We start from the raw sequence: 26508 nt of genomic DNA on the forward strand, positions 1-26508 counted from the left end.
TCTTGTCCGAAGTAGTCACATACTGACAGATGTTCCATTAGATATTTGCATCATCAGTTCATGCTTCCCTAAACAGCAACAGTATAACAACACACCATTTACTTACAGCACATTAATTTTAAACTGCTAACTTTGCTCATTGATGAACCTTTCTACTAGTTCTATAACTTACCTATGTCTTAATGATCGTATTTAAAATCATGTGGTATTAATGCATCCTCATTACTTTTACTAATTCGAATCATGATGATCCGCCAGACACGTTGTCAAAGGTTTCGGGTAATTTCATTCAGAGACTACGCCATATTATTGCTACGCATGGTGGATATGTGGAAAATATCGTACTATAGTGTGTCCCAGACCGCAGCGCCATCTGTTGTTGAAAATTGTAACTACTGTAATTTCGAAAGTTTGTCCGCCTGAAAATGTACTGTTGTCCCAAGCATATTGCAACAAACGGTGTATTTCTATCGCTGCTCGTTTAGTTTTTATTGCCGTTTCAAATATACCGGTCATTTTTGAAACACCCTGTATAATGGTAAGACAGAGATTTAGGAACCAGGTTTTAATTTGTAAGAAATTTCCAGGGGCAGATGTGGACTCTGATCGCAATCTATTGGTTATGAACTGTAGATAAAACTAAAGAAACTGCAAAAAGGAGGAAATTTAAGGAGATGGGATGTGAATAAACTGACAGAACCAGAGGTTGTAGAGAGTTTCAGAGAGAGCATTAGAGAACGATTGACAAGAACAGGGGAAAGAAATGTAGTAGAAGAAGAATGGGTAGCTTTGAGAGATGAAATAGTGAAGGCAGCAGAGGATAAAGCAGGTAAAAAGAGGAAGGCTAGTAGAAATCCTTGGGTAACAGAAGAGATACAATAGACTCTTGCTAATCCGGCCATTCGTGGCACACATGGGTGCCGGATTAGTGGAAGCGCCGGATTATTGAATGTCTGAAATTTATTTATTCATTTATTTTGTTTTTTTATTTTATTTTTTATTTTATTTTATTTTTTTTTTTTTTTGAAAACTTAGGGGATATAGTGTATTGTATTTTATTAAGCCAAAGGATACAATTTTAAAACATAGAGGATATACTTAATTAAATCCAGAAATACATTAATTTTCAAAGAAAACTTGGTCCTTGAGTGTACAGTGTACTGTACATAACTGTACAGTCGTATCAGTCACTATGAAACATGTCCCTACTTTTTAACTGTTTCATTGATGAAATGGGATGGTGGCATGATTTATCATGCAACTGCTTTACAAGTGTTACATTGGTACTGCATGTATCTGGTTGTTGCATAATGTACTCCATGAAGACCTCGGCAGCTTCAGTACCAGCAGTGTGAGAAATCTTCATGCTCTCTCCTCCTGTGTCCTCTTCATCACTTTCATCATTACTTTCTTGCACGCTTTTGATTATTTCTTCATCTGTTAAAGTTTGGTTCGTATCACAGTTTTCCTCATTCAGCCACTTAGTTACATCTTCATCATCAATTTCTTCTCCTTCTGGAAGGTTGTGGAACATGTCAGTGTACAAAGTAATTGATAATTCTGAATTGACTGGCTCATCACTGTGACCCACTACTGGATGCAACTTGGCTTCAATGGATGGCCACAATTCTCTCCAGCTCTTCATTATGGCAGCGCTCTCCACTTTATCCCATGTTTTGGCTGCCGGAAAACATCATCACATATGTTAATTGCTTTCCACACCATCAGCATAGTGTTGATAGTCATTTTCACTTTCGTTCAGCAAGGAGATGAGAAGTGAATGTCGATAATGACGTTTAATTGATTCCTAAGTTTCCTGGTCTGTGGGCTGAATTAGAGCTGTCACATTGGGTGGGAAACAAGAGTGCTTGTATACCATCAGACTTTAGAGAAATATTTGAAGCATGACTGGGAGCATTGTCAGTTATAAGGATAACTTTCAGTGGAAGCTTTTTCTTCTTTAGCTCTTCTCCCACTGTTGGTACCAACGTTTCATGGAACCACTGAGAGAATATTTGTTTGTCCATCCACACTTGCTACAGAGGGCAATACTGCACTGGTAGAGCATTTATGTCGGTGTGGTGAAAACAACGTGGATGTTGGGATTTTCCAATCACCGTAAGCGGTAATTTATGACTCCCATTTTCATTACAAGATGCCATTAATGTTACATGCTGTTTCTGTTGGTTGTAACCATGAGCTTCCTTCTTGTTATTGGCAGCTAATGTTTTTGAAGAAAGCATTTTGTAAAAGAGTCCTGTTTCATCAGCATTGTACAAGGCATTATCAGTTAAATCTTCTTCCACTAGTATCTTCTGTACCTTGCTTACAAACTCATCAGCATACTTCTCATTAGCTGAGCGACTTTCTGCGGTGACTGTCAGCTGCCGAATGCCATGTCGTTTTCACAGTATGATAGCCAACCTTCGCTCACTGCAAACAAGGTACAGCTGCTTTTTCCTTTGTAATCGGACCACTGGCTGGAATTCCTTTACTGCGTTGTTGTATGAACCATCTATAAACAGCTACGTCCAGTTCTTCATTCTCACTCTTTGACATAACCTTCCATTTTCCCAACTCACTATCCATTTGTGTTGAGTACTGTTGAATAACATCATCTTTCTTTTTGATGTCATAAATAGTTGCTCGTCCAACACTGAACTCAGCAGCAATGGCTTTCTGCGAACAGCCTCAATTTAACTTATCTAAAATTTCGAGTTTCTGCTTGAGTTCTTGCGTAAAGTGTTTCCTTTTAGAAGATATGATTCCAAACTGTAAAGAAAGCTACAATTTCAAATATGGTGTATAAAGCATTGTTTAACTAAGCTTTGTTGTGCACGGTAGTTCATTGTATATGTGTTTGTGGATGTGCACTGGATTACTGAAAGGCCGCTCTACTGAGGGCCGGATTAGCGAGAGTCTAGTGTATAGAATTTAATTGATGAAAAGAGAAAGTATAAAAATGGAGTAAATGAAATAGGCAAAAAAGGAATACTAACGTCTGAAAAATGAGATCGACAGGAAGTGCAAAATGGCTAAGCAGGGGTGGCTAGAGGACAGACGTAAGGATGTAGAGGCATATATCTCTAGGGGTAAAGGTAGATACTGCCTACGGGAAAATTAAATTAAAGAGATCTTTGAAGAAAAGAGAACCACTTGTATGAATCTCAAGAGCTCAGATGGAAAACCAGTTCTAAGCAAAGAAGGGAAAGCAGAAAGGTGGAAGGAGTATATAGAGGGTCTATACAAGGGCGATGTACTTGAGGACAATATTATGGAAATGGAAGAGGATGTAGATGAAGATGAAATGGGAGATACGATACTGTGTGAAGAGTTTGACAGAGCACTGAAAGACCTAAGTCGAAATAAGGCCTCAAGAGTAGGCAACACTCCATTAGTACTACTGATAGCCTTGGGAGAGCCAGCCATGGCAAAACTCTACCATCTGGTGAGCAAGATGTACGAGACAAAAATACCCTCATACTTCAAGAAAAATATAATAATTCCAATTCCAAAGAAAGCAGGTGTTGACAGGTGTGAGAATTACCGAACTATCAGTTTAATAAAATACTAACACGAATTCTTTACAGAGGAATGGAAAAACTGGTAGAAGCAACATCAGAGCAGATCAGTTTGGATTCCATAGAAATGTTGGAACACATGAGGCAATCTGACCTACGACTTGTCTTATAAAATAGATTAAGGAAAGGCAAATCTATGTTTCCAGCATTTGTAGACTTAGAGAAAGATTAAAGCTTATGTTGACTGGAATACTCTCTTTCAAATTCTGAAGGTGGCAGTGGTAAAATACAGGGAGTGAAAGGCTACTTAAAATGTGTACAGAAACCAGACTGCAGCTATAAGAGTTGAGGGGCATGAAAGGGAAGCAATGGTTGGGAAGGGAGTGAGACAGGGTTGTAGCCTATCCCTGATGTTATTCAATCTGTATATTGAGCTAGCAGTAAAGGAAACAAAACAAAAATTTGGAGTAGGAATTGAAATCCATGGAGAGGAAGTAAAAACTTTGAGGTTTGCTATTGGCATTGGAATTCTGTCAGAGACAGCAAAGGACCTGGAAGGGCAGTTGAACGGAATGGACAGTGTCTTGAAAGGAGGATATAAGATGAACATCAACAAAAGCAAAACAAGGATAATTGAATGTAGTCGAATTAAATGAGGTGATGCTGAGGGAATTAGATTAGGAAATAACACTTGAACTAGTAGATGAGTTTTGCTGTTTGGAGAGCAAAATAACTGATGATGGTTGAAGTAGAGAGGATATAAAATGTAGACTGGCAATGGCAAGGAAAGCGTTTCTGAAGAAGAGAAATTTGTCAGCATCGAGTATAGATTTAAGTGTCAGGAAGTCGTTTCTGAAAGTATTTGTATGGAAGTGAAACATGGGCGATAAATAGTTTGGACAAGAAGAGAATAGAAGCTTTCAAAATGTGGTGCTACAGAAGATTGCTGAAGATTAGATGGGTAGATCACGTAACTAATAAGGAGGTACTGAATAGAATTGGGGAGAAGAGGAATCACCAGTTTAGTATTGGAGGGAAGCGTGGAGGGTAAAAATCATAGAGGGAGACCAAGAGATGAATACACTAAGCAGATTCAGAAGGATGTAGGTTGCAGTAAGTACTGGGAGATGATGAAACTTGCACAGGATAGAGTAGCATGGAGAGCTGCATCAAACCAGTCTCAGGACTGAAGAAAACAACAACAACAAGTCCCCGTTTGGGTTTGCCGTCTGAGTTACTGGCCGTTTTAGCGAATGACGTGCGAGCTGTCGACTGCATTTTACTTTTTACCCGTCGTAGGAATATGACCAAGGCCATTTAATTGTTAGTCCTGGACCTCCGTTTCTCTATTGCATATTTTATAGACTTTTCTCTATGTCCCAGTTTTTATCTGTCCTCTCTTCTGTCGTTGGGGATAGACATGTAGTTTTTTCCAACTCCTATCTTCGTCTTCATGTTTCACAGTTTTGACATATGCTTTTGACCCTAGTTGTTTTTGTGCCCTAACACAAAACAAAACAAAACGGGTGAGAAATACAGATGTCCTTACATTTTTTCAACCTATGTCTTTACTTACCTGTGAGATCTCAAAATTTACCAGGGAAAAATGCTAAAACTTGTCTGTAAATCGGGGAAATGTCAGGGAATTTTACTTGGGGAAGCTTGTGGCAACCCTGTAAACACTGCAATCAGGAGTGATATGTATGTCAAATTTGTTTTATTTGTGTTATTCATTGCAAGGACATAAACACTGAAGTCAGTTTGTTATTTTAATGAACTAACTGTTGCTGATGATTAAATGTCACTTAAAATCATGTAATTAGAATTTTGTTAATGTAAATTGGTTAGTAAAAATTTATGGAAGTGATATATGGACTACTGTTAATTTTGACAGTGGAGGAAAACATTGCTGTGTGTTATTTGTCGTGTAAGATTTGTGACTTACTATATAAAGATGTGCATGAATAGTTTGGATTTGAGATGCAACACACCATTGGAGGTAGGTGCATGCACGGATACTAAACGAGGCTCTCGTGACATCAGCTGTTTTCCAGTGAACCTGTCTTCAGTGCTAGTCCTTAGTCTATTTTAACTGCACTTCATAAATACATCTACACTGTGAATTGAGTGTCATCTAACCAAGCATTATTAGTGTAAGTATGGTACAATTCAGTGAGCAGCTACTAATTTTTATTTTTGTGTGTTCTTACAACTGTTTTGTATTTTAACTTTAATAGGCCTGGCTTGAAAATGAACTTAGTAGTTTGACACTAGTTGCCAGCATACTAAAAGCAACTGTGACTTTAGACAAATCTGTTTTTAGTCCCAAAATTATCTGTACCGATTAGCTCTGTCTGCTCACCATCTATCTCCTGTATGTGTACAATATTCTTTTGCACAAAACACTGTGCTTTATCAGACCCATCATTCTCTCCCAGTGGCTCGTCAACACCACACAACTCAATTACCAGCAGATATATTTCCACGCTCACCCGAAGCATTTTCTCTGTACAAATGAAATGAAGTTCCACAGAGCTCTACTACATGTTATTTAAGGCCAGTTGTAGCATGTTGCTTACAAAGGTAATCTAACCCTAATTTCGGGCATTAACCATTTGCCTGTATGAGGCAAAACTTCTGTAAAGTCCCAAAAATGTTTTACTCTCTCCTGAAAACTTAATATTGCTAAACATAGTGAATGTGGTCATTACCCTCAACTCCACACTACTTAAACCATGAAGGATTTAACCACCTCTTTACCATGAGGTCCAAACTTGCTGGATACACGTGCACGCCTGTGTCCAATAAAAATTTTGTTCTCTTCTGCCCAACACACACAAATTATGCTCCTGCACATGTTTCAGATGTACTAAAAGTTACTAGGAGCGACGTTCGGCTGGCGTCGGTATCCCATTATCATTTAATAGCTGGTGACTTCCATTTTGTCCCTTCCTATCCTGCCGTCTACTCTGCCTAAAGTCTCATTCTCGATGCCCTACCTATCCACACTTCTTGCTCTGGTGCTGGCAGCAACCTCGCTATATGGGGCCCAGTTGTCTAAAATGGTAATATTTGATGTTTGTGGAAAAAATACACTTTTTATCACACTCTGGTCACTGCATCTCTCTCTCTCTCTCTCTCTCTCTCTCTCTCTCTCTCTCTCTCTCTCTCTCTCTCTCTTTCATTCATTCATTCATTCATTCTTCTAAAGCTGTTGCTGCTCCTACGGCCACAGCTAAGTTCTCATGAAACTTTGCTTACATCTGTTTTCCTTGATACATGGCAACCCCACACAAATGCATCTAAACGCTTTTTGCTCTGCCTCCTGCAGAAGGACCTTATTCTTGTTATCAAAACTTTTGATGGATTTTTGATACACCATTTTAGTATTCCCAATAATACCTATAGATATTTTGCCTCCAATAACACTGCAGTAATCATTTCCTCAGCACTTCAAATGTTTGACCATTTCTCAGCTCTTCTGATATGTTGCATATATTTTCACATCTTCCAACAGATTGCCAACAAATGCTAACACATCCTCTCCTGCTTTACCCAAAAACAGATTGACTAACATCTTGAGTGGTTGCTGATAAACTGGACAATGATCTGTCCGTTTTCAAAGCTTCTAACTGCCTATGCAAGTATCTATTAGCTGCCCTCATTTGAGCCAATTGTTCTAGCAATGATCAAACCACTTTTGGAATGGTAACCATCTGTTCCCCTGATTTACTCATTGTAAACCCCGTGTCAATAATAATAGGATAAATAAACTAGGAAAAATACCACAGGACGGGGAGTTACTACTACTAACATTGCTTCACTTTCCACAAGTGCTTTTAGCCCGTACATCTGAGCATGAATGTGGTGCGTGCACTGCATTTCATGCTATAATGCCAAAGTTTATTACTCTTAAACTAGGTCACTGGTGAGGATTGAGTGCAGAGTGCACTATGGTCCAGCAAACTACAATGTATACACTTATCTAGTATTTCTCTAGTGTTCCCTCTAAATTCACTCATGTCCATACCATTGTCTAAATCCATAAATTATACTTTGAACCCCATTTGCGAGTCTAATTGGCCAAACATCTTGACCCACATGAGTAGTAAACAGCCGAAACAGTTTGTCTTAACTCACCATGCTGCAGTGACAAAACTGCACACAGACCTGCAATGTTGCTCAGTGTTACTGGCTCTTCTGGCACCAGTTGTTGAGGGCCGTTAGCTGCGCTAGTACCAGGATAGTCAATTCAGGATGGTGAATTGGACGATCGGTGCATGGTACCAGTTCCTCAGTGGCTATGGAAGCAGAAATGCACCAGTATTGAGTCGTGCTTTATTTGACAAGATATTCACGCAATAGCTGAAGGCTGCATCTAGATGTTGTGCGATGACTACAGGTGGCAAGGCCTGCCTCAGCATAACACAAGGCAGTGTGTTAGGCAATACATGGAAGACAGTCAGACAAGTGACCATGGTGAAGCAGCATCATCAGTGTCTGTGCAGGTATGTGGCTCTGTCAGCATCACTCTGGCAGTGAGGCTCATATGTACTGGACACCAGCAGTACTGGCAGGGGCTCAGATACAAGACACAGACTGCGAACACGAGACCCTTTACAATATCCAGGAAACGTATGAGGTCACACAGCTCCACTCGACAGCTGCTGTTGAAACCCCGGAGCATGAGGACTAGCAGTGGCCCATAGACCGCTAGCTAATGGATGATGTAGCTAGACGAAGGCGTAGTGAAGTGGCCCACGTGAGACTGTCGCCTGGTGTGAAGTAGGCAGCAGATGGACGCAGACTACTGCTAGGCCTGGGCGACCTTTATTTATAGTCACTTAGCTTGGTTTATTGTGAAAAGATGCTGCTTCTGGTCATTTAGGGGCTGAAGCAATGCCGTGTTAGGGCACAGCATGTGGTAGCACAGCTTGCCACTGCAACGGGCTGATGTCTTGCACCGTGATACCTCAGTGTGATTCTGGTCCTCATAGCAGTGTCACAAGCAGCTAGCTTACCCACTCTGTCTTAGGTCACAGAGTCTGTTTACAGGGTGGCTATTCTTCGGGAAATCCTGGAATTCTCAGAGAATTACATTCTACTTGGAACAAATCGGAGAAATCTCGGGGAATTTCAGGAAATTCATAAAATCTCAGGGCGTGCTGCATTTTCAACGTAGCATTCAAAGTGAATTTTATTCAGTTTTACAAATCATAAATTTTAAAATACTTCATATTTCAAAATGTGTTAATTATATGAATACTAATTCAATACCGACTGCTCATGGTTGGTATATTGGTCAGTGGAGAGGAAAGCAAAGTCATAATTCTTTATTGTGGTATGTCTCCTCCTCCTCCTCCTCCTCCTCCTCCTCCTCCTCCTCCTCCTCCCCCCCTTCCCCTCGCCCCTCCCATCCTACCCCCTTCCCCCTTGCCCCCCCTCCACCCCCCTTAATTTATCAGGAACTTCTTGACACCATATTCCTCTTACACCTGGATTTCTCAGAGAATTTTTTTCTACGTTTGAATAGCCACCCTGGTTTAGAGGTGTGTTGGTGCTACAAAACATACCCCCCAAAAAAGTAAAATAGGGTTTGGAAAAGATAGGACAAACTGCATCTAAAACTAATTAAAAACAGAATAATTGCCCTTGTGGCAGGCGACAATAGCTACCATTACAGTTCCATTGAGTTGTTATGCTAACGGCATCCTAGTTAGGCATTAAGGGACCAATAGCATAGGTCACACTCCAGGATCATTGTTGATACAGTGATGGTGGAATATCATTGGCAAAGATAGGTTCTGAGTCCATGAGTCCAAGTGAATTGGGGGAGGGGATGACTGGTGAGAGGGGAGAATCTGGCTCCTCTGAGCTCACCAGAGTAGTCTTCTCCCTAAATTTTCCTTACCTACATTTGTGAATCAGGACTCTTGTGAGGGTGTACGTGCTGTGAGGGCAGGAAATAAAGAGGATAGGAACAGGTGGCTCTGGGACTCACAGTCTGTCTCCTTCAACCACTGGCTGGTGTTGGGCCACTGGTCTGCATGTTTCTGGAGATGATAATGCTGCTTCTCTGACTGAGTGCAGGGAGTCCATAAAGATGCATTGCAGGAATAACAAGAGGGGCGTCTTGTTCTCGGAGGGACTAATGTAGTTGTGTCGCTACCAGAGGTTAACTTCGAGAGAATGTACAGAATAAGCACTCGAGGTACTGTTGCTAACCTGGCCACGGTAGTGGCAATATTCTGTACCATTGGGATGTGATGAAAGCAGTCTTAGGTCCATGGGTGCCAGAGCATGAGAGGAAATTGGAGTTTTTGGATTTTACATTCTTTAATTAAGGTAGCATACTTTGGGGAAGGCGGGGGGGGGGGGGGGGGGGGGTGATTATCTACACAATTGAGACAAAATGATGGTTATTCACATTGCAAGTTTTCAGAAAGTCCCGAATATTATGTTTTTGGCATAACCGATAGGTGTCTGCCCGGAGCATTTTCATTTAGAGCACTGAATTGGGTGTGAGGAAATACACCGTCACATCACAGTGGTCAACCATGATTTCAACCCTTTCAGGAAGTGAATCCCTCTCAAAAGTGAGGGTGAATGCTCTGCTGCCAACCTTGTTATCATACATGGGCTGAGGTACACAACTTACGAAAGGGACTCCCCCTTGCTTCTCAAAATTTCCTCATAATTCTTCATCTGCATGGAGTGTGCAGTTCCAGTTAAAAGTTAATATGGTTAGGCTCTTATGTGGTGTTATGCTGACAGTATGTCACCAAATTTCTAGCAAGAGAGTATGGTTCAGGACTGGGTGGATTCACTGGTTTGGTTCAGATAGAACCATTTCTTTGTTTATTGAGGGAAGAGGTTTCTCCAGATAAATGTTTGATACCTGCCACGATGCTGCCTACTCTGGGTGAGGAGTCTTCCCTTGGGCGCAACCTGGCCAAAGGGATGGACCTCTGACTTGGTAGCCATTGTGATCCACACATTGGCAGGGAGCTACCATGATGGGGAAGAAAGGAGTGGTAGTTGTGCGAGGTGTGCAGGAGAACATCTGTGAAGTTTGGAAGGTGGGTGAGCAGGTGAGCAGACACTGGTGAGAGTAAAGATATGAGGGCGCTTTCCCGAATTGTACTTACACAGCTCAGTGTGGCAATTACTTCATTTGGTATCAACCTTCCAGTGGTATATGGAATGGCGGGATTTGGTGCGATTTACCAAGACCACATAGGATGCACTATGCACCCAGATAATTGGCAAATTTCATGAACAGCGACCATTTAACGTTCATGTGACATCTGTTTTCCATACGCAAGGCTCTGAAGTCTTGTGAAGTGATAGAAAATGCTCTGATGCAAAGCAACAAAAATCTAAGGAGTGGTCATATCTGCTTTTTTGCTTGAACTAAAGATGTATTGGATGTTTGCTATAGGAACAAACCGTGCATAGGTAGAGGTCTTAGGATGCAGAAGGATGAAGGACATGGTGATTAATTTCTTTGGTATTGTGTATTAGTTTCTTCATACAGACATTTGAGATCTATAGTGATTGGCCATGCTATGTATCGATTTCAAAAATACTACATTTAAAGATCAGTTGCATATGTGTATGACATTGGTGTGGCAGTTGGTGGTAGTGATTGTTGGTTGTGCGCCCCCCCCCCCCCCCTGCTCCCCTCCCCTCCCCCAGTGTAGACTGCATAGGGAGTAAGGAGATGCTGGTATTACTATTCAAAGACAGCCTTGACAGAAAAATAACTGCTGGTGGGAGGTACTGGCTATATAAATATACTTGGCAAGGCTTATTAAAGTGAGAATAAACCACTCTGAAACTGCTTGGTAGATTAAAACTGTGTACTGGGTGGGAATTCAAAATTTGGCTCTTTGCTTTTCACAGGTAATTAGTCTTTTGACTGAGCAGCTGAAGCACAACTCATGACTTGCCGTCATATCTTTACTCCCTCCAGTGTCTCTTCTCTTACCTTCCAAACATCACAGAAGTTATCCTGCGTACCTTGCAGAACTACCACTCCTTTCTTCCACATCATGGTAGCTCCCTGCCAACGCATGGATCACAGTGGCTACCAAGTCAAATGTCCATCCTTTTGGCTAGGCTTTGCCCAATGAGAGGCTGCTCATCCAAAGTGGGCAGCAGTGTGGCGGATATCAAACATGTATCTACAGAAATCTGGGTTAGTTTTCAGTAGATTTTTCATAAGAGTCACAAACTGATGAAGCATTTTTTAGACTACATATTACTTCCACACTCAAAAGTATTTCACAGATTTGTAAGATCCATAAGTTCTGAAGTGTGGCTGATTTTGTCACCTCCATAGCAACTAGTTATGTCCAATTCAGCAATCGATAATTCCGTGTATTATACCCTCTCTCATTTTACCATGTATTAACTTTCCTTGTGTTTTCTTTAATATCACGAAATGAGATGTCAGTGACATAAAGATGCAAATTTATTGTTTGTACCTGGTGCCATGAACAATTGTAATTGATTAGTGTATACAGATTGACAGTGTGACTTGAGATGGAAAGTACTTTTTTGTTATGCTTAATTGCCAGCCCATATTCTTTACTATCTTGAACTTTCTTTTCTCAGATTAAGTGTGTTTATCATATAATTTTTTTTTCTCCAGATGTTGAGTTATTGAGAAACTCTGAGTTGTCGGAAGAGATTACTTCAAAATCCTTAGTGCATCAATCAAAAACCGAATTGCAGACGTTTATTCCAGGAAGACTAGAACAATCTTTGGATGAGGATAATAGTCAAAATTTGTTTTGTGAAAACTTGATGAAGAACTGTAATGTTACTGAAAGATGTGTAGTGGGCAGCAGGTTTGCTTCATTACAAACTGAATATGTTGACAGTGAAAATGGGAGGGAAAGTGGCCTTATGGACACAAATGTGAGTGGCGGCATGCTGTGTGATGAGAAACTGATGTCAGCAGACAGATCAGATGGAGACAACCAAATGTCTGCTGATGTTCACTCAACAAACTCTCTTCAGCAAGATGTTTCTGAAAGTGAGTATCATGTTGCTGATCCTAGTATCAGTTCCGGTAGTATATTTATGTCAAAAGTATCATCTTGAATAGCTGTGAAAGCAACTAAACTCACCTCCTTCATGTACATGGTGCCATGAACAGTTGTGATTTATTAGTGTATACAGATTGACAGTCTGACTTGAGATGGAAAGTACTTTTTTGTTATGCTTAAATGCCAGCCCATGTTCTTTACTATCTTGAACTTTCCTTTCTCAGATTAAGTGTGTTTATCATATAATTATTTTTTTTCCAGATGTTGAGTTATTAAGAAACTCTGAGTTGTCGGAAGAGAGTACCTCAAAATCCTCAGTGCATCAATCAAAAACCCAATTGCAGAAGTTTGTTCCAGGAAGACTAGAACAATCTTTGGATGAGGATAATAGTCAAAATTTGTTTTGTAAAAACTTGATGAAGAACTGTAATGTTACTGAAAGATGTGTAGTGGGCAGCAGGTATGCTTCATTACAAACTGAATACGTTGACAGTGAAAATGGGAGGGAAAGTGGACATATGGACACAAATGTGAGAGGCATGCTGTGTGATGAGAAACTGATGTCAGCAGACAGGTCAGATGGAGACAACCAAATGTCTGCTGATGTTCACTCAACAAACTCTCTTCAGCAAGATGTTTCTGAAAGTGAGTATCATGTTGCTGATCCTAGTATCAGTTCCGGTAGTATATTTATGTCAAAAGTATCATCTTGAATAGCTGTGAAAGCAACTAAACTCACCTTCCTCCTGTGCTGTTTAGCTAATGCAGACAGGGAGTACAACACTGAAATATATGTCTTTAACATATACAGTAAAATTTCTGCTGGTTTCTCTGTATAATATTTTGCACTTGTATCTTAGTGTCTGCTTGAAGAATAGCTGGGCCTCTTCAGAAATTTGATCATAAAGAGGGATGGCCAAGAACTCTGTATACACACTTCCTCCACTACCATGTCACAGTGTCTCAGTGAACAGACCTCACTAGGTGGCAGTACAGTCACACAAGAAACATTGAACATTTTGGATCTAGCATGGTTTCATGTTATGATATATTAAAAAATTCATAAACCTGAAAGTGCTATACAAAAATTATGAGGAACAGTGTCATACCGTCACTGCTGGCACAAGAAAATGTATAAAGTTTGTGTAAGTCAGTAAGTGCTCTCATTCTCAAATAATGGATGAAAGTAGTCTGGGTATTTGTGTGTGGTGAGTTAAGATGCAATAAGACATACACATGTAGTACTGGTCTTACTGTGTTCAGTCAATCATACCTCTTAATGAGGAGAGCCTTTTAAATTTTTAAATCTGATCACTATTTGTATAAAATATTGAAAATCAATTTTTCTCCCCTCTGGAAGCCATAAGATAGGCAACTTGGAACTGTGGTATGGGTTCTGTGCCATGGTATAGTCATACAGTAATACAGATGTGATTTTACTTTCCAAAACTTTGCTACTGGCATTGGAAAGGCTACAATTCTCAACATCATAGAACATAAACAAAACAGATTTTCACCAATATTAATTATTTTTGGTTTGTTGAAGTCAATACAAAATTTATATCTGGCACAGACTGTTGACTCCCACAGATGAAGACAGTTTCCCAGATTTTCATCACTTTGATTGCCACATAATCATGACTTACTGAGTTTCATAATAAAAAGAAACCTTTAACACATATCTGTGGATAGAAACATTTATGTCTTTTACAGCCCTATTATGGAGACTTGTAAGCTCTTTCCGAGGAAAAAGTTCATACAACTCCTGAACAGTTTGTGTAAAAGAACACATCTTCTCTATGGGAATTACATTCCACGTTAATGAGTTCCATATGCAAATGAACAGTGGTGGTATCAGCTTGAACAGGAAACAGTTTTGGAAACTGTCCAAAAGAGATGTGACATTGAAAACCTCCTGAAAATGTTTAGAAAACTGTACCTGTATTTCTTCCAACACCATAGTGAATTATTCAAAAGCAACATTTTCTTTAAAATCGCATAACTTAGGGAAGTAGGCAGTGTTCTGTCTCAGAAGTTGTTAGTTCTGCAATGTGATTTTCTTCTTAAGTGCATCCACTTTTTCCATCAAATTGGAGTCGAGTTGCATCTCCCTTTGCAAAGACTTAATGAAGGTGTTCAACTGTACAGTCATATCCATGAAAATGCAAGATCTATGATTCATTCTGGACCTTCTAATTTTGGTTCCTGATTTCTTTTTTGCTTTAAAAATTGAACAAATATCTGAAATCAGAAAACTGTTCCAAGCATACTCCTTGACTTAACCAATATACTTCACATTAATATAAAACATCTCCATAATCTTCATTCGCTTCCATCAAGAATATTTCAGACTGACCATATAACAACCCATGCGACATAAGAGATTTACTATTCACACCGCTGATGTCATCACATGCCCTACACTTGCAGATATAGCACAAAGTGCTTGTTGGTGTAGAAAACAATGCATACTATACAAATTGACTGTTGGTCATTGTAATTTTCTGGTCATCAATGCTACAAGATCATACACTCAATCAGTGGTAACTGCCACTGACATATTCAAGTTCTGGCTAATGTCTTCAATTTCCACTTCAAAGGTTTTCAGCAGGTTGATGCCTTTCATTGTGTCTTTCATTGGTACCAAATCTAATAGTTTGTCACGTGCAAATCAGTGTCAACACTGTGAACATACGTGGGAAGCTGTCATGTCTGATATGACAGTTGGCAATCGATAAAGCAACGAATTTGATGGCATTGACAGTTAACTGCCTATAGGCATCCACTGCCATGACAGTTACACAGCAATGGCAGTATCCAGGATAACAAAGAAAAGTTACAACAGTTGTCAGCCAGCTTGCTACAGGAGAACATACAACAGCATTATCTGTGACGTCCTTCCTAATCAAAGCAATGTATACAAAGTACATCCAGACAAGAGTGTGCAATGTCATATCGATAAGTGGGCTAATACTTCTGAGTGCTTTGAAAATTTTAGTTACCGAAGTAACATCATATACCCTCTCAGCCTGTGATTTTTCATTTTGTTTCCTCTTCTTCTTCTGGGTACTTCACTTTTTTGTCATGCGTTGTACACTGAATTTCTACACCCACATACAATGATTTACGGCAGGATACTCATGTTGGGATCGACTCGCAGCACAGCACTGCATCTTTTTAGGTCTGCCGACAATTTGCTCTTTCATTTCCAGATATATTTTTAATTTCTTTGTACACTGTGTTGTAATGCCATTCTGTAACAAATCTGTGGTGCCCAGCAATTATGCAACAGCATAATAGACTGAGAATTGTCATCATTCTCATTGATGAAAAAAAAATCTGCGATTCCCACTCATTTTTGAAGGCTTGTGAAGATGTGTTGCTAGATTGTTTCGTTTTGTCTGTATGTTCTATTACAAGAGCCACTATGCTTATAAACTGCCTTTGTACAGGGAGAAATTTGTAGGCAATAAGTAGTGCTGTAACCTCAATTCTGCTGAACAGAAGAAAATTGCACTGACAAAAAGGTGCCACAACAAATAAAGTTGCAGTGCACTGCTAAATGAAATTTTGTGCTGAGGACCTAATCAAGCTGAGACTTTCCTGCACACTTTGCAGAACATTGTGCATTCTGTGGCCAATCCTAATTTAAAGTATAACTCGCGATTCCTGGAAATATAGTTACTTATTTTTTTGTTGTAGGTGCATGTTTCTATCATACTGTTTATACTGTTCTCTTGATTACCACAGTAGCCAGTGTGTGCCACTTTTCTCTGTAGTAATTTCATAAAGTTAATGTGTAATATATTACACCTGGTTGCAACAATGTGTTCACCCTGAGTGCTGTTGTGCATGTCAGAAGTTTCTGCATTTAAGCCTGGGGATGATTGGACAGTATTTCTACAATCCTTAAAAAGTGTTCTAGTCTTGGCCTATAATGTTGGTGTAAGAGACAGTGACTATCCTATGAAGAATTCTATTAACAGGAGCACAGAATGTCCCAAGTTTCCTATGACATTTTGTTTTGGCAGTCTTAGATCTCATCTGTGTTGATTAGACAGCTAAACAAGTCATCTGAATTGGCCTGATAGCTGCAATGTCTCCAGTGCAAAAATGATTTGGTTGGCTTTTTGAAATGATGTGAGTAATCATGAAACCTAGTGGACAGCAACATTCGTCATATTGAAAATGCCATGCAAGATGTTGAACACTGTGATAGACCAGTCTTCAAACACCACAGCCTCACTTCTCTTGCTATGCATATTCTTTGCAGATACATGGTCTGCCACTTCATTCTTCTTTCAGACAGAGGACACAGGGCATTTGTGCAAAGAGTTTGGCAAAGAGGATCAAGCTATTGTAGTAGGTGGAGTGGGGAAAATTATAGCATTAGGGGTGACCTGGATGAAATAGAACTAGCAACTACACACACAAATGTGAGTTTTGTGGAGGTCCTGCAGCACCATGGATAGCCCTGAATCAACACTGCTGTTGAGCATGAGAACACTGAATTGAGCAGGCTGCTGCTGATTGAAATGAAATCTCATGCGAGTGCAGTGCCTGTTGCTACAGTTAGGAGATGGGGATATACTAGACATGATCTACATCTGAAAAGGAGAGGAAGAGGTAGGTTGGCTGAGTTTCTTGCAGATAATATAGTGGTGTCCACCATCACACAAGGCAGGATCCCTGTGGTTACTGGTGTCAGAGAGATTAGAATCAGGATTCAGACACCCTGTTTTGAAAGAAGTTTAAATAACATAAGAGCTTCACAAAATGCTTAACCATGCACAGAAAATTAAGGTTAGCTTATTTCATCAAAATATTAGTGTGTTGATTAATAAGTTAGGTAAAAGAGCTTCTTGTCTGTCTGAGCACTCTGAAAAGATATGCACTGTGTGCCTATCTGAGCACCACATAATCATACATAATCATAGGGTTAGATAAGTTACATATAAAAAGATTACACTCCAGCAAGTTACTCATACTGCACTAATATGGGAAGATGAGGAGTTGTTTGATATATTAAGACAGAACACAAGCTCAAAAACAATCAGAGAAGTAGATTTTCTAGTTATGAGCACATATAAGTGTGTACTTGTGAATCAGTATTGAAAAATACTGAACTTTTAAATTGGAACTGTATGTAGATCTCCACTGGGAAATTTTGAAGTGTTAATGAGGAATCTGGATCCTTTACTATGCTATCTGTCGGGCAGCAGCAAGCAGTTATCAGTCTGTGGTGACTTCAGTGTAGATTATCTAAAGGACTCTGAAAATTTTTGAGGAAAAATGATCTGGAAACATTGTCTGGATCCTACAATTTCATCCCAGTAATTAAGTTTCCAGTATGTGTGGATAAAGACAGTAGGACCCTTATTGATAGTATTTTCTTTGGTCAAACTCAGAGCAAGAAAATGACTCTGTACCCGGTAACATGATAATGATGCATAGTTAGTTAGGATTGATATGATATTGTCCTACAGCATGGATACTGCTCAGTGGAACAGCATGGATACTCCTCAGTGGAAATCAGTTAGAATAATTAATGGCTCCAGGACAAGTATTTATAAGAATAGTTTACAGGAGATTAACTGGGTTGAAATATATAATGAGCCAATTGCTGACATAAAATTTAATCTATACTATGATAAAGCCATGTCATTATTTGAAAAGAGCTTTCTGCAAAAGCTAATCAGAGAGGACATTAAACAGCCATGTAAAAGACTATGGATCACTTGAGGGAATAAAATATCTTGTGAAAGGAAAAGGGAAATGTACCTGTTGGGAGAACAAGTAGATTTTCCATTTGCGTACTACAAAAACTACTCAAAATTACTAAGAAAAGTTATTAAAGAATCAAGTAACATGCACATTATGTAAGAAATAAATAATTCTTACAACAGACTTAAGGCTATAAGGAATGTAGTGGAACGAGAGAGAAGACAGCTAGCCACATTACAGGATAACATCATTATTGAGCTGAGTGGAAGGACTGTAAATGATAAGTCACAGGTAGCAAATATATTAAATAATCATTTCTTAAACGAAGTAGAAAGTATAGGGACAAACAATTAAAGAGTATAATCACAGCAGTATGTTGAAAAAGCAACCCTCATAGATTTCAGTCATATGAATGTATCACCAACTTCTTCTTCTGAGATTAAGAAAATTATACATTCACTCAAATATAAAAGCTTATATGATTTTGATGGTGTTTCCAATAGAGTACTGAAGATTTGTTCCCATATAATAAGTCTTGTCGTATCTGAAATATGTAATGCATCACTACCTCAAACAATTTTTCCAGAGACTGAAATATGCCCTTGTCAAACCCTCCATAAGAAAGGTGATATGAGAGATGTCAATAACTACCAACCTGCTTCAATGCTGACATCATTTTCGAAAATTTTTCAGGAGGTAATGTATTCTAGAATAGTATCACACTTGAGCAAAAATAATATTCTCAGCAAATCATAGGTTGGATTTCAGAAGAGTTGTTTTATTGAGAATACCATTTACATGTTCACTCACCATATTTTACAAGCATTAAATAATAAAATAGTGTGGTGTCCCCAAAGGCTCAATCTTAGGTCCAGTATTGTTGTTCATATATGTAAACGATCTTCTGTCTAATATACAAAAAGCAGAATTAACTCTTTTGCGGATGATAAGAGTATTGTAATCAGTCAAAGCATGCATACAGAAGCAGAAGAAATGGTAAACAATGTTCTTAAAAATACAGCTGACTTGTTTTCTGCACATGGTCTCTCTCAGTTTTAAAAATGTGGAAGATATTCATTTCTACATACCTAGGGGTACTGCACCAATTATAAGTGTAACACACAGTGAGGAAATAATAAATAGGGTGCAAACTTCAAAATTCTTAGGTTCCCATACAGATGAGAGTTTCAACTGGGAAAAGCACACTTTGGAACTCCTGAAATAACTTAGTTCAGCCTCATTTGCTCTTAGAATCATTGCAAATCTTGTGAAGAGAAAAATCAGTAAGTTGACATATTTTACGTATTTTCATTCAGTAATGTCATATGGAATAATGTAAGGGGGTAAATCCTCTTTATGGAAAAAAATCCTTATTGCTCAGAAACATGCTGTAAGCGTAATATGTGGTTCACAACCGTAGTCATCTTGTAGACATCTGTTTATGGAGTAGGGCGTTCTGACCACTGCTTCAGAGTACATGTATTCCATTGTGAAGTATGTTGTAAATAATCCACAGGAATTCAAAAGGAACAGTGCTGTAAATTTTTTAAAACAAACCTTTATAAATTTTCAGCATGTAGCCATATTTAAAAAATTAATTTGCAATGTGTAATTACAATTACTTGTTCCACATTCTTAAGATTGATCATGCAAATGATCCATTGAACAGCTAACTAGCTAGCTAACCAACTAACATACTTACTTACTTACTTACTTAGTTACTTATTTGATGACACTAAAATGTATGTGTTGTATGATACTGCATTGTTGCTTTACACTTCCATCAACTCAGCTTGGATTGTTGCGGTGTTGTTCCCCTTCAAATGCAGAAAATTAATTACAATGTGATACTCAACTACATCAATAGGCTGTACCATTTTGCATTAGCCCCTTTAGCAATGTGCAACAGTACTGTAGTGTGGGGATTTCAGTGTGTACCAGGACTGCCAACATATACTTGACACAAATAAAAAAAAAATTATGAGCTGCCGTGCTCAAGGTGCTAACCACTTGACTTGGATGTTTGAGGAAGAAAATGTGAAGTAGGGTCTTGAAATAAATTTTGCAAAGATAATGTGTTTTATTGTAGGTTGTCATATAGATTACTTGAATTTTGATTGGAACATTGTTACGGATTACAAAGAATTCAAGCGTCTTAAATCTCTGTTTGATATGCATCCATGTTGTAAGGAGGATATGGAACATCAAATGAACCAGGGACAGGAACAACTAAGGAGTATACGGTTTATTTTACAATGTCTGTTCCTTCAGATATGCATGCTTGTCTGAAGGAACAGACATTATAACATAAACCATGTAATATGTGCCTAGACAGGCAGGAAGATGAGGAGGAGGATGATGATGATGAACAACATGTTCTCTCTTTCTCCCTGTTGTGGGAATCCAAGTAAGATTTTGAACATTAGAGGATGTGGACAGTGTGGCATAGGTAATTTTGAATTGGTCTATGAAATGTGCATGGGTAGTTTAAGTGGTTAAGGCAACCTGTCTGGATAAGCAGGAAATCTGGGTTCGAGTTCTGGTCTGGCACACATTTTCATGTGTCACTAATAGGTGGCATCTCTGTACATAATACAGCTGACGCCAAAGAATTTGCAGTTAGCAAATAAATTTCATAATATGTGGCATATGTTTGACTAAATGTATAAGTAACTACATTAAAGTCAGTTATAATGTATACTGATCTAGTGAACTGCTCTCTATAATGTAGAAGTATAGGTTGTTAGGAAAATAGTGAGGAAATTATGAAATATGAAGATGAATGTAATAAGAAAATGCAGAATATAGAGCATGTGCCAAATCCATCCGTATTATTAAAATGTATGTATGTATCTATGTATGTACGAATGCATGTATGTATATTTCCATCTCCTCCTAAACAACTGGGCCAATTTCAACAAAACTTGGTACACATATCAATTACTGTGTGGAAATAATAGCTATGTGGAAAGAACTACCTACCTATCAAAGAGGTATGGGGGTGGGGGAAGGAGTGTAGCCCATGATACACAAATACCCAGACTTTATTATGCCAATATTAGAGAATAGGAGCACTTGGTGAATTGCAGTAAACTCCACGCATAATTTCAAACCTTTATGAAACTTTCTCTCACTGACAAACTCCTAAAATGAGGAAAGGAAAAAAGTTTATTGCTTACTACATTTCCATTGTTCATGCAGGAAAACTACTTCATTAGGCATAACATTTTAACATATTACTTCTTTACAACTGCATTCATGACAGACTTTGCAGACAGTATTAACATACACCACTGAATGTAACTGAAAAATTAATCATTGTATGACACGTACTTCGGGAGATATGACATCATAAACTTTGAGCTGTGTGAAATAAAACTGCAGTGCAAAATCTGCTAGAGATGCAAGTGTAATATGTTAAATATATATGACAGTATTATGAGAAAGCTAGATTGCTACTCACCATACATCTGACATGTTCCACATCCTGGAGGACCTCCTCACTACGGATCAATTGGAATGAAACTAAATCTAATCCAATCTAAAAACAACAGAGATACTGAGTTGCAAATTCTCTCTCTCTCTCTCTCTCTCTCTCTCTCTCTCTCTCTCTCTCTCTCTCTCTCTCACACACACACACACACACACACACACACACACACACACAGTGCTGCCAGAGACTGCAGAGAGAGAGAGAGAGAGAGAGAGAGAGAGAGAGAGAGAGAGAGAGAGAGAGTGTGTGTGTGTGTGTGTGTGTGTGTGTGTGTGTGTGTGTGTGTACACACACAGAGAGTGGGGAGGGGGGGGGGGGCGGGTGCAGGGGGTAGGATGAGTAGGTGGACAGAGAGTGGGAGTGCTTTGGAGTAGGTGGACGGAGAGTGGGAGTGGGGCCGGGAGAGAGAGTGTGCGTGTGTGTGTGTGTGTGTGTGTGTGTGTGTGTGTGTACACACACAGAGAGTGGGGAGGGGGGGGGGCGGGTGCAGGGGGTAGGATGAGTAGGTGGACAGAGAGTGGGAGTGCTTTGGAGTAGGTGGACGGAGAGTGGGAGTGGGAGTGGGACCGGGAGCGGGTTTGTAGTAGGTGGACTACTAATAGAATTAGAATAAATACATATGTGGGCAGTGCCAGGCACTCGGGTAGTATAAGAATAAAATCATAAATGAAAGAATCAAGATGTCTGCTGGTATTATATAAGAATGTTCCGAAAAGTAGGGCCCTCGAATTTTTTATGGGAAAACTCTTAAAGCTTGTTGAATGAAATAAACATTATTAACATTCCATGTCTGTATTCTTCATGTCTATCTATTTCTTTCTTAACATAGTCACCCTAGTAACAAACACATTTCTGCTAACGAGAGACCAGTTTGTTGATACTATCACTGTAGAATGTTTGACTTTGTTGATGGAGCCACGTCATCTCTACTTGCACCGCTTGATCAGTATTAAAGTTAAGTCCAGTGAAGTGTTCTTGTAATTTTGGAAACAGATGAGAATCAAGTGGGGCCATCTCGTGATTGTATGGAGGATGATCGATGACAGTGAACCCAAAGTGTTTTATTGTTGCAGTGCTCGTGTGTGGTCTCGCATTGTCAAGCGAAGGAGGGAGTTTCCATGTGTGGACAAACACTTTGAATACATGCTTTCTGAACTGTTTTCACACACTTACATAGTTATGTTACACACCAACGTGCTAAGAGTTACAATTTGGAGCCTTCTAGAGGCAGAAGGTTGCAACTTGTGCCACCAAAGTGCAAAAGTCAACAGAGTAATATGCATGACATGTTATAATTCAACTGATATTGGGAACAGAATAAAAAAATTTGGAGGCATTACTTTTCAATACACTCCTGTGAAAGTGATGCAGTGGGAAAGATACCTGTGGTAGAGAACACCTAACAATGGTGGTGGTGTAAAGGAGACCTGTAAATGTATGGATCTAGCTCACTTATAAATATGAGTTATTCTGTGGAGAACAAGGGGATGAAAAGTGCAGGAAGAGCCATAAACAGTGTGGAACAGGGGGATGTCAATGTGTGTGGTAGGGACTTGTGGTATATTGTACGCTGGAAATGACAAATGTTGTAAAACACAAGTAAAAAACAAAATGTAATTAGCAGTGGGACCTAATGGTGTGTAGTGTTTGCTGATAGTGTCACCCACGTGGTATGTTGGTTGTCAGTTTCTGAAAGTGTGGCTCTTGTCTCCACTGAACAGTTAAAAACCACATTAGAAAGAATCCTGCCAGCAGGCTGAAATCTGAAGGGATGTTTTGTTCTGTAGCATTTTGTTGGACATAAATGGAACCTATCAATCAAAGACAATGGAGGTTTTGGAGAGACGTCATCGAGTGCTACCATTTAACGGAGGAAGAGCTCCACACTGACAAGTCCAAGTGAATATTGTGAATAAGAAAAATTGGGTTTGCACACTTTTAGAAAAGGTGACTGCCCTCAATCACAGTACGGGTTTTTAATGCAGCATTGCTTGAATATGGCATGAGTGTTTTGAAAGTGGTGCATTTTGGGATTCTACCTAAACCATGAACCCACAAGCTAGAACTGGTTTTAACATTCGCATGTCATTTTGAAAGTTGCAAGTAACATTAAGTATGGCATAGAAAGTTCTGGCAGAATGTAAATAATTTAGGGGCAAAAGCTAACATCTCACCAAATAGTAGGTTAAGTAGTTGACAAACAAGGCTTACAGGGATATAGTTGTGTCATATTATGTGACCAGTCCACTCATTGTCGTCTTTGCTCTGTTGTTCTCCTAAATGACCTTTCTTCATCAGTTATTTGCAGAACTTCCTGGTTGATGGTTTTATCTGTCTGCTTTATCTTGAACAGGTGTCTCCATCGGTGTAACTCATATTTGAAGAGATTTCATTTTGTTTTTGCCTATTGTCCTCATTTCACAGCAGTACAGTGCTATGATCCAAATGCAGATGTTAACCACCCACTTCTCATGCAAGTATTCATGTTGTTTCAACAAAGTATTTTCTATTTATTCATGAACATTGCGTTTGCTACTCTAATTCATTGTTTTATATCGCTTTTGCTTCTTCCGCCTTTGGTCGCCGTACTTCCTAAATATTTGTATGAATTTGCTTGTTGTATTTTGTTTCCACTAATTTAGATGTTTATTTCTCCAGGTTCCTTGGGGCACACAGGTATTTTTGTCTTGGAGTTAGTACTGTATAAATGACTTCTAAGATTGTTTCCAGATTTCTTTCATCTGAATCTAGCACAGCTATGTCAGTCACAAACCTAAGCATGTACATTTTTTCTCTATTTATTCTGTTACCTGTACAGTATACTTTGCACTCATTGACTGCATGTTTTGTGTAGATGTTGAATTGCATCTCAGTCTAATCCCTTTAAGAATTCTAGCATCTTTTTAAGAATTTCTTATCTTTAGTGTCACTGTTTTTTATTTGTATAATTCATTTATTCTTCTGTCTCTGTAGTCTAGTTTAACCACTTTTAAGTTGGCAGTGTGGAATGCTTTCCTTTGTTTGTGGAAACTATACAAATTTTTCTATTAATACCAAAGCTTTTGTCAATTCTACCGCAAAGACTTCTCTCGTGTTTCTGCCTTCTCAGAAACCAAATTGATATTCATCTAAACTGGCTTCAATTTTCATTTTTGTATCTGTGTATTATTCTTGTAAATTTGTAAATATTTTCAAAGTGAGAGTTATGGAATGCTCATAGTCCTGTGTTTTCCACATGTAGCTGCTTTTTTCCCCTTTGGAAATGATACTTTTCTTAAAGTATTCTGAGATAATATCAGTTTTTTATGTATATTAAGACATGTACCATGCTTCATTTCTTGGTCTAAAGGTTTAAGCATTTCACTTAGGATGATATGAGTGTTGCTACCCTTATTTTCTTTCAGACAACTGAATATTTATTCAGAATATTGTTTTCTAATTTCAGGTACAATTTCAATTTGTCCTATTTTCCCTTATTTTTTGGTTCTACCTAATTGTTCTGACTCTTCAATATACTGGGTCTCCAACGTCCTGGAAAACGGAAAACTTGGGATTTTTTTTGTTCTTGAAAACTCTGGGAATTTTTGCATTTTGCCAAAAAACCTTGGAAAAGGCATGGTGTCACATTTGATTTTGGGCAGAGGCATTTGGTTCCCTTCTGTGTGGCTTGCTGCAGTACTATGCTCACTGTTCACCCTCAGCTGAATGCTGTGGGACCATCCTCCACTGGGATTTTGGTATCCCCAATCACCTCCCATTGATCACTACGATGCTTCAGCTAGCCAGCCAGCCCAGCCTGGCGGAGTCCAGATCAACTGTGTGGAGGTTTATTGCTGTTTATGTGGAATGGCTAGCATGCCTGTGACTGTAGCATGGCTGTGCTACCCTGGTTTGTTGTTGTCGTAATTTTGTGTGTTTGTGACACAGTGTGACCAGCAAGGATCTATAATGAGTATTTGGTGTGGTTTACATTTACATCTGTCCAAATGTACTGACTTGTTTGCTGACATGGTTTTATCACTAAGACATGTGCCTATAGAGGAGTTTGTGGCCTGTTCAAATCCATTTCTTTTGAATTGGGGATACTAGGGCATGATAGGTTTGCATATACTATAATTTTTGGGATCTACAGTAGATTCCTGCTATTCCAAACTAATTAGGGCTGAACAGTGTTTGGCTTAATGGGAATTTGGAAGAGGCAGATTTCATGTGAACATTTCCACAATCCAATAAAACTAAGTGATGAAGGAAAGAAACTGCATTCATAGTAATTGAAACTTTACAAGTTTGCCATTTACAAAACATTGATGGCATTTATCATTTTTTTAAAATTGCATCCTTTCTATGGCGTCCTCGTGTACGAATACATTTGTGAAATCTGCTGTCGAGATTCCTCATTAACTGCTGCAACATCTCAGCTGGGATACTGTAAATTGAATCCCGAATTCTCTGTTTTAACTCATCCAGGGTTTTTGCTCGAGTCGTGTAGACTTTGCTCTTGAGGTAGCCCCACAAGAAAAAATCAGACGGATTGCCAATGTGTCAATAACTGTCAGAACTGATCGTTACTTGGAGATGTTACGAACTTTCGTTACACGTGAATTGAACAACTTTCTAAATGTTCAAGAAGCCCAATTTCAACAGGACGGTGCAACATCACACACTGCATGGCAATCAATGGCATATATGCTAGCATTGTTTGGCAACCGTGTCA

The 26508-nt window shown here is 39.0% G+C and overlaps 1 protein-coding gene across 3 annotated transcripts in view; it reads left to right on the top strand.

Annotated features, from left to right (window-relative positions):
• The window catches only part of LOC126184521 (uncharacterized), a 245265-nt gene that overhangs the window by 108049 nt on the left and 110708 nt on the right, over positions 1-26508 (top strand). For 2 of the 3 annotated variants that reach the window (XM_049926918.1, XM_049926921.1), the window contains 2 exons: positions 12178-12564; positions 12839-13222. In XM_049926918.1, the coding sequence (XP_049782875.1) occupies positions 12178-12564; positions 12839-13222 (771 nt within the window). The remainder of the gene's footprint in view (positions 1-12177; positions 12565-12838; positions 13223-26508) is intronic. The other variant, XM_049926920.1, reaches the window with a different exon arrangement.

The sequence above is a fragment of the Schistocerca cancellata genome, chromosome 4, assembly GCF_023864275.1.
Source record: "Schistocerca cancellata isolate TAMUIC-IGC-003103 chromosome 4, iqSchCanc2.1, whole genome shotgun sequence".
Classification (NCBI taxonomy): Eukaryota; Metazoa; Arthropoda; class Insecta; order Orthoptera; family Acrididae; genus Schistocerca; species Schistocerca cancellata.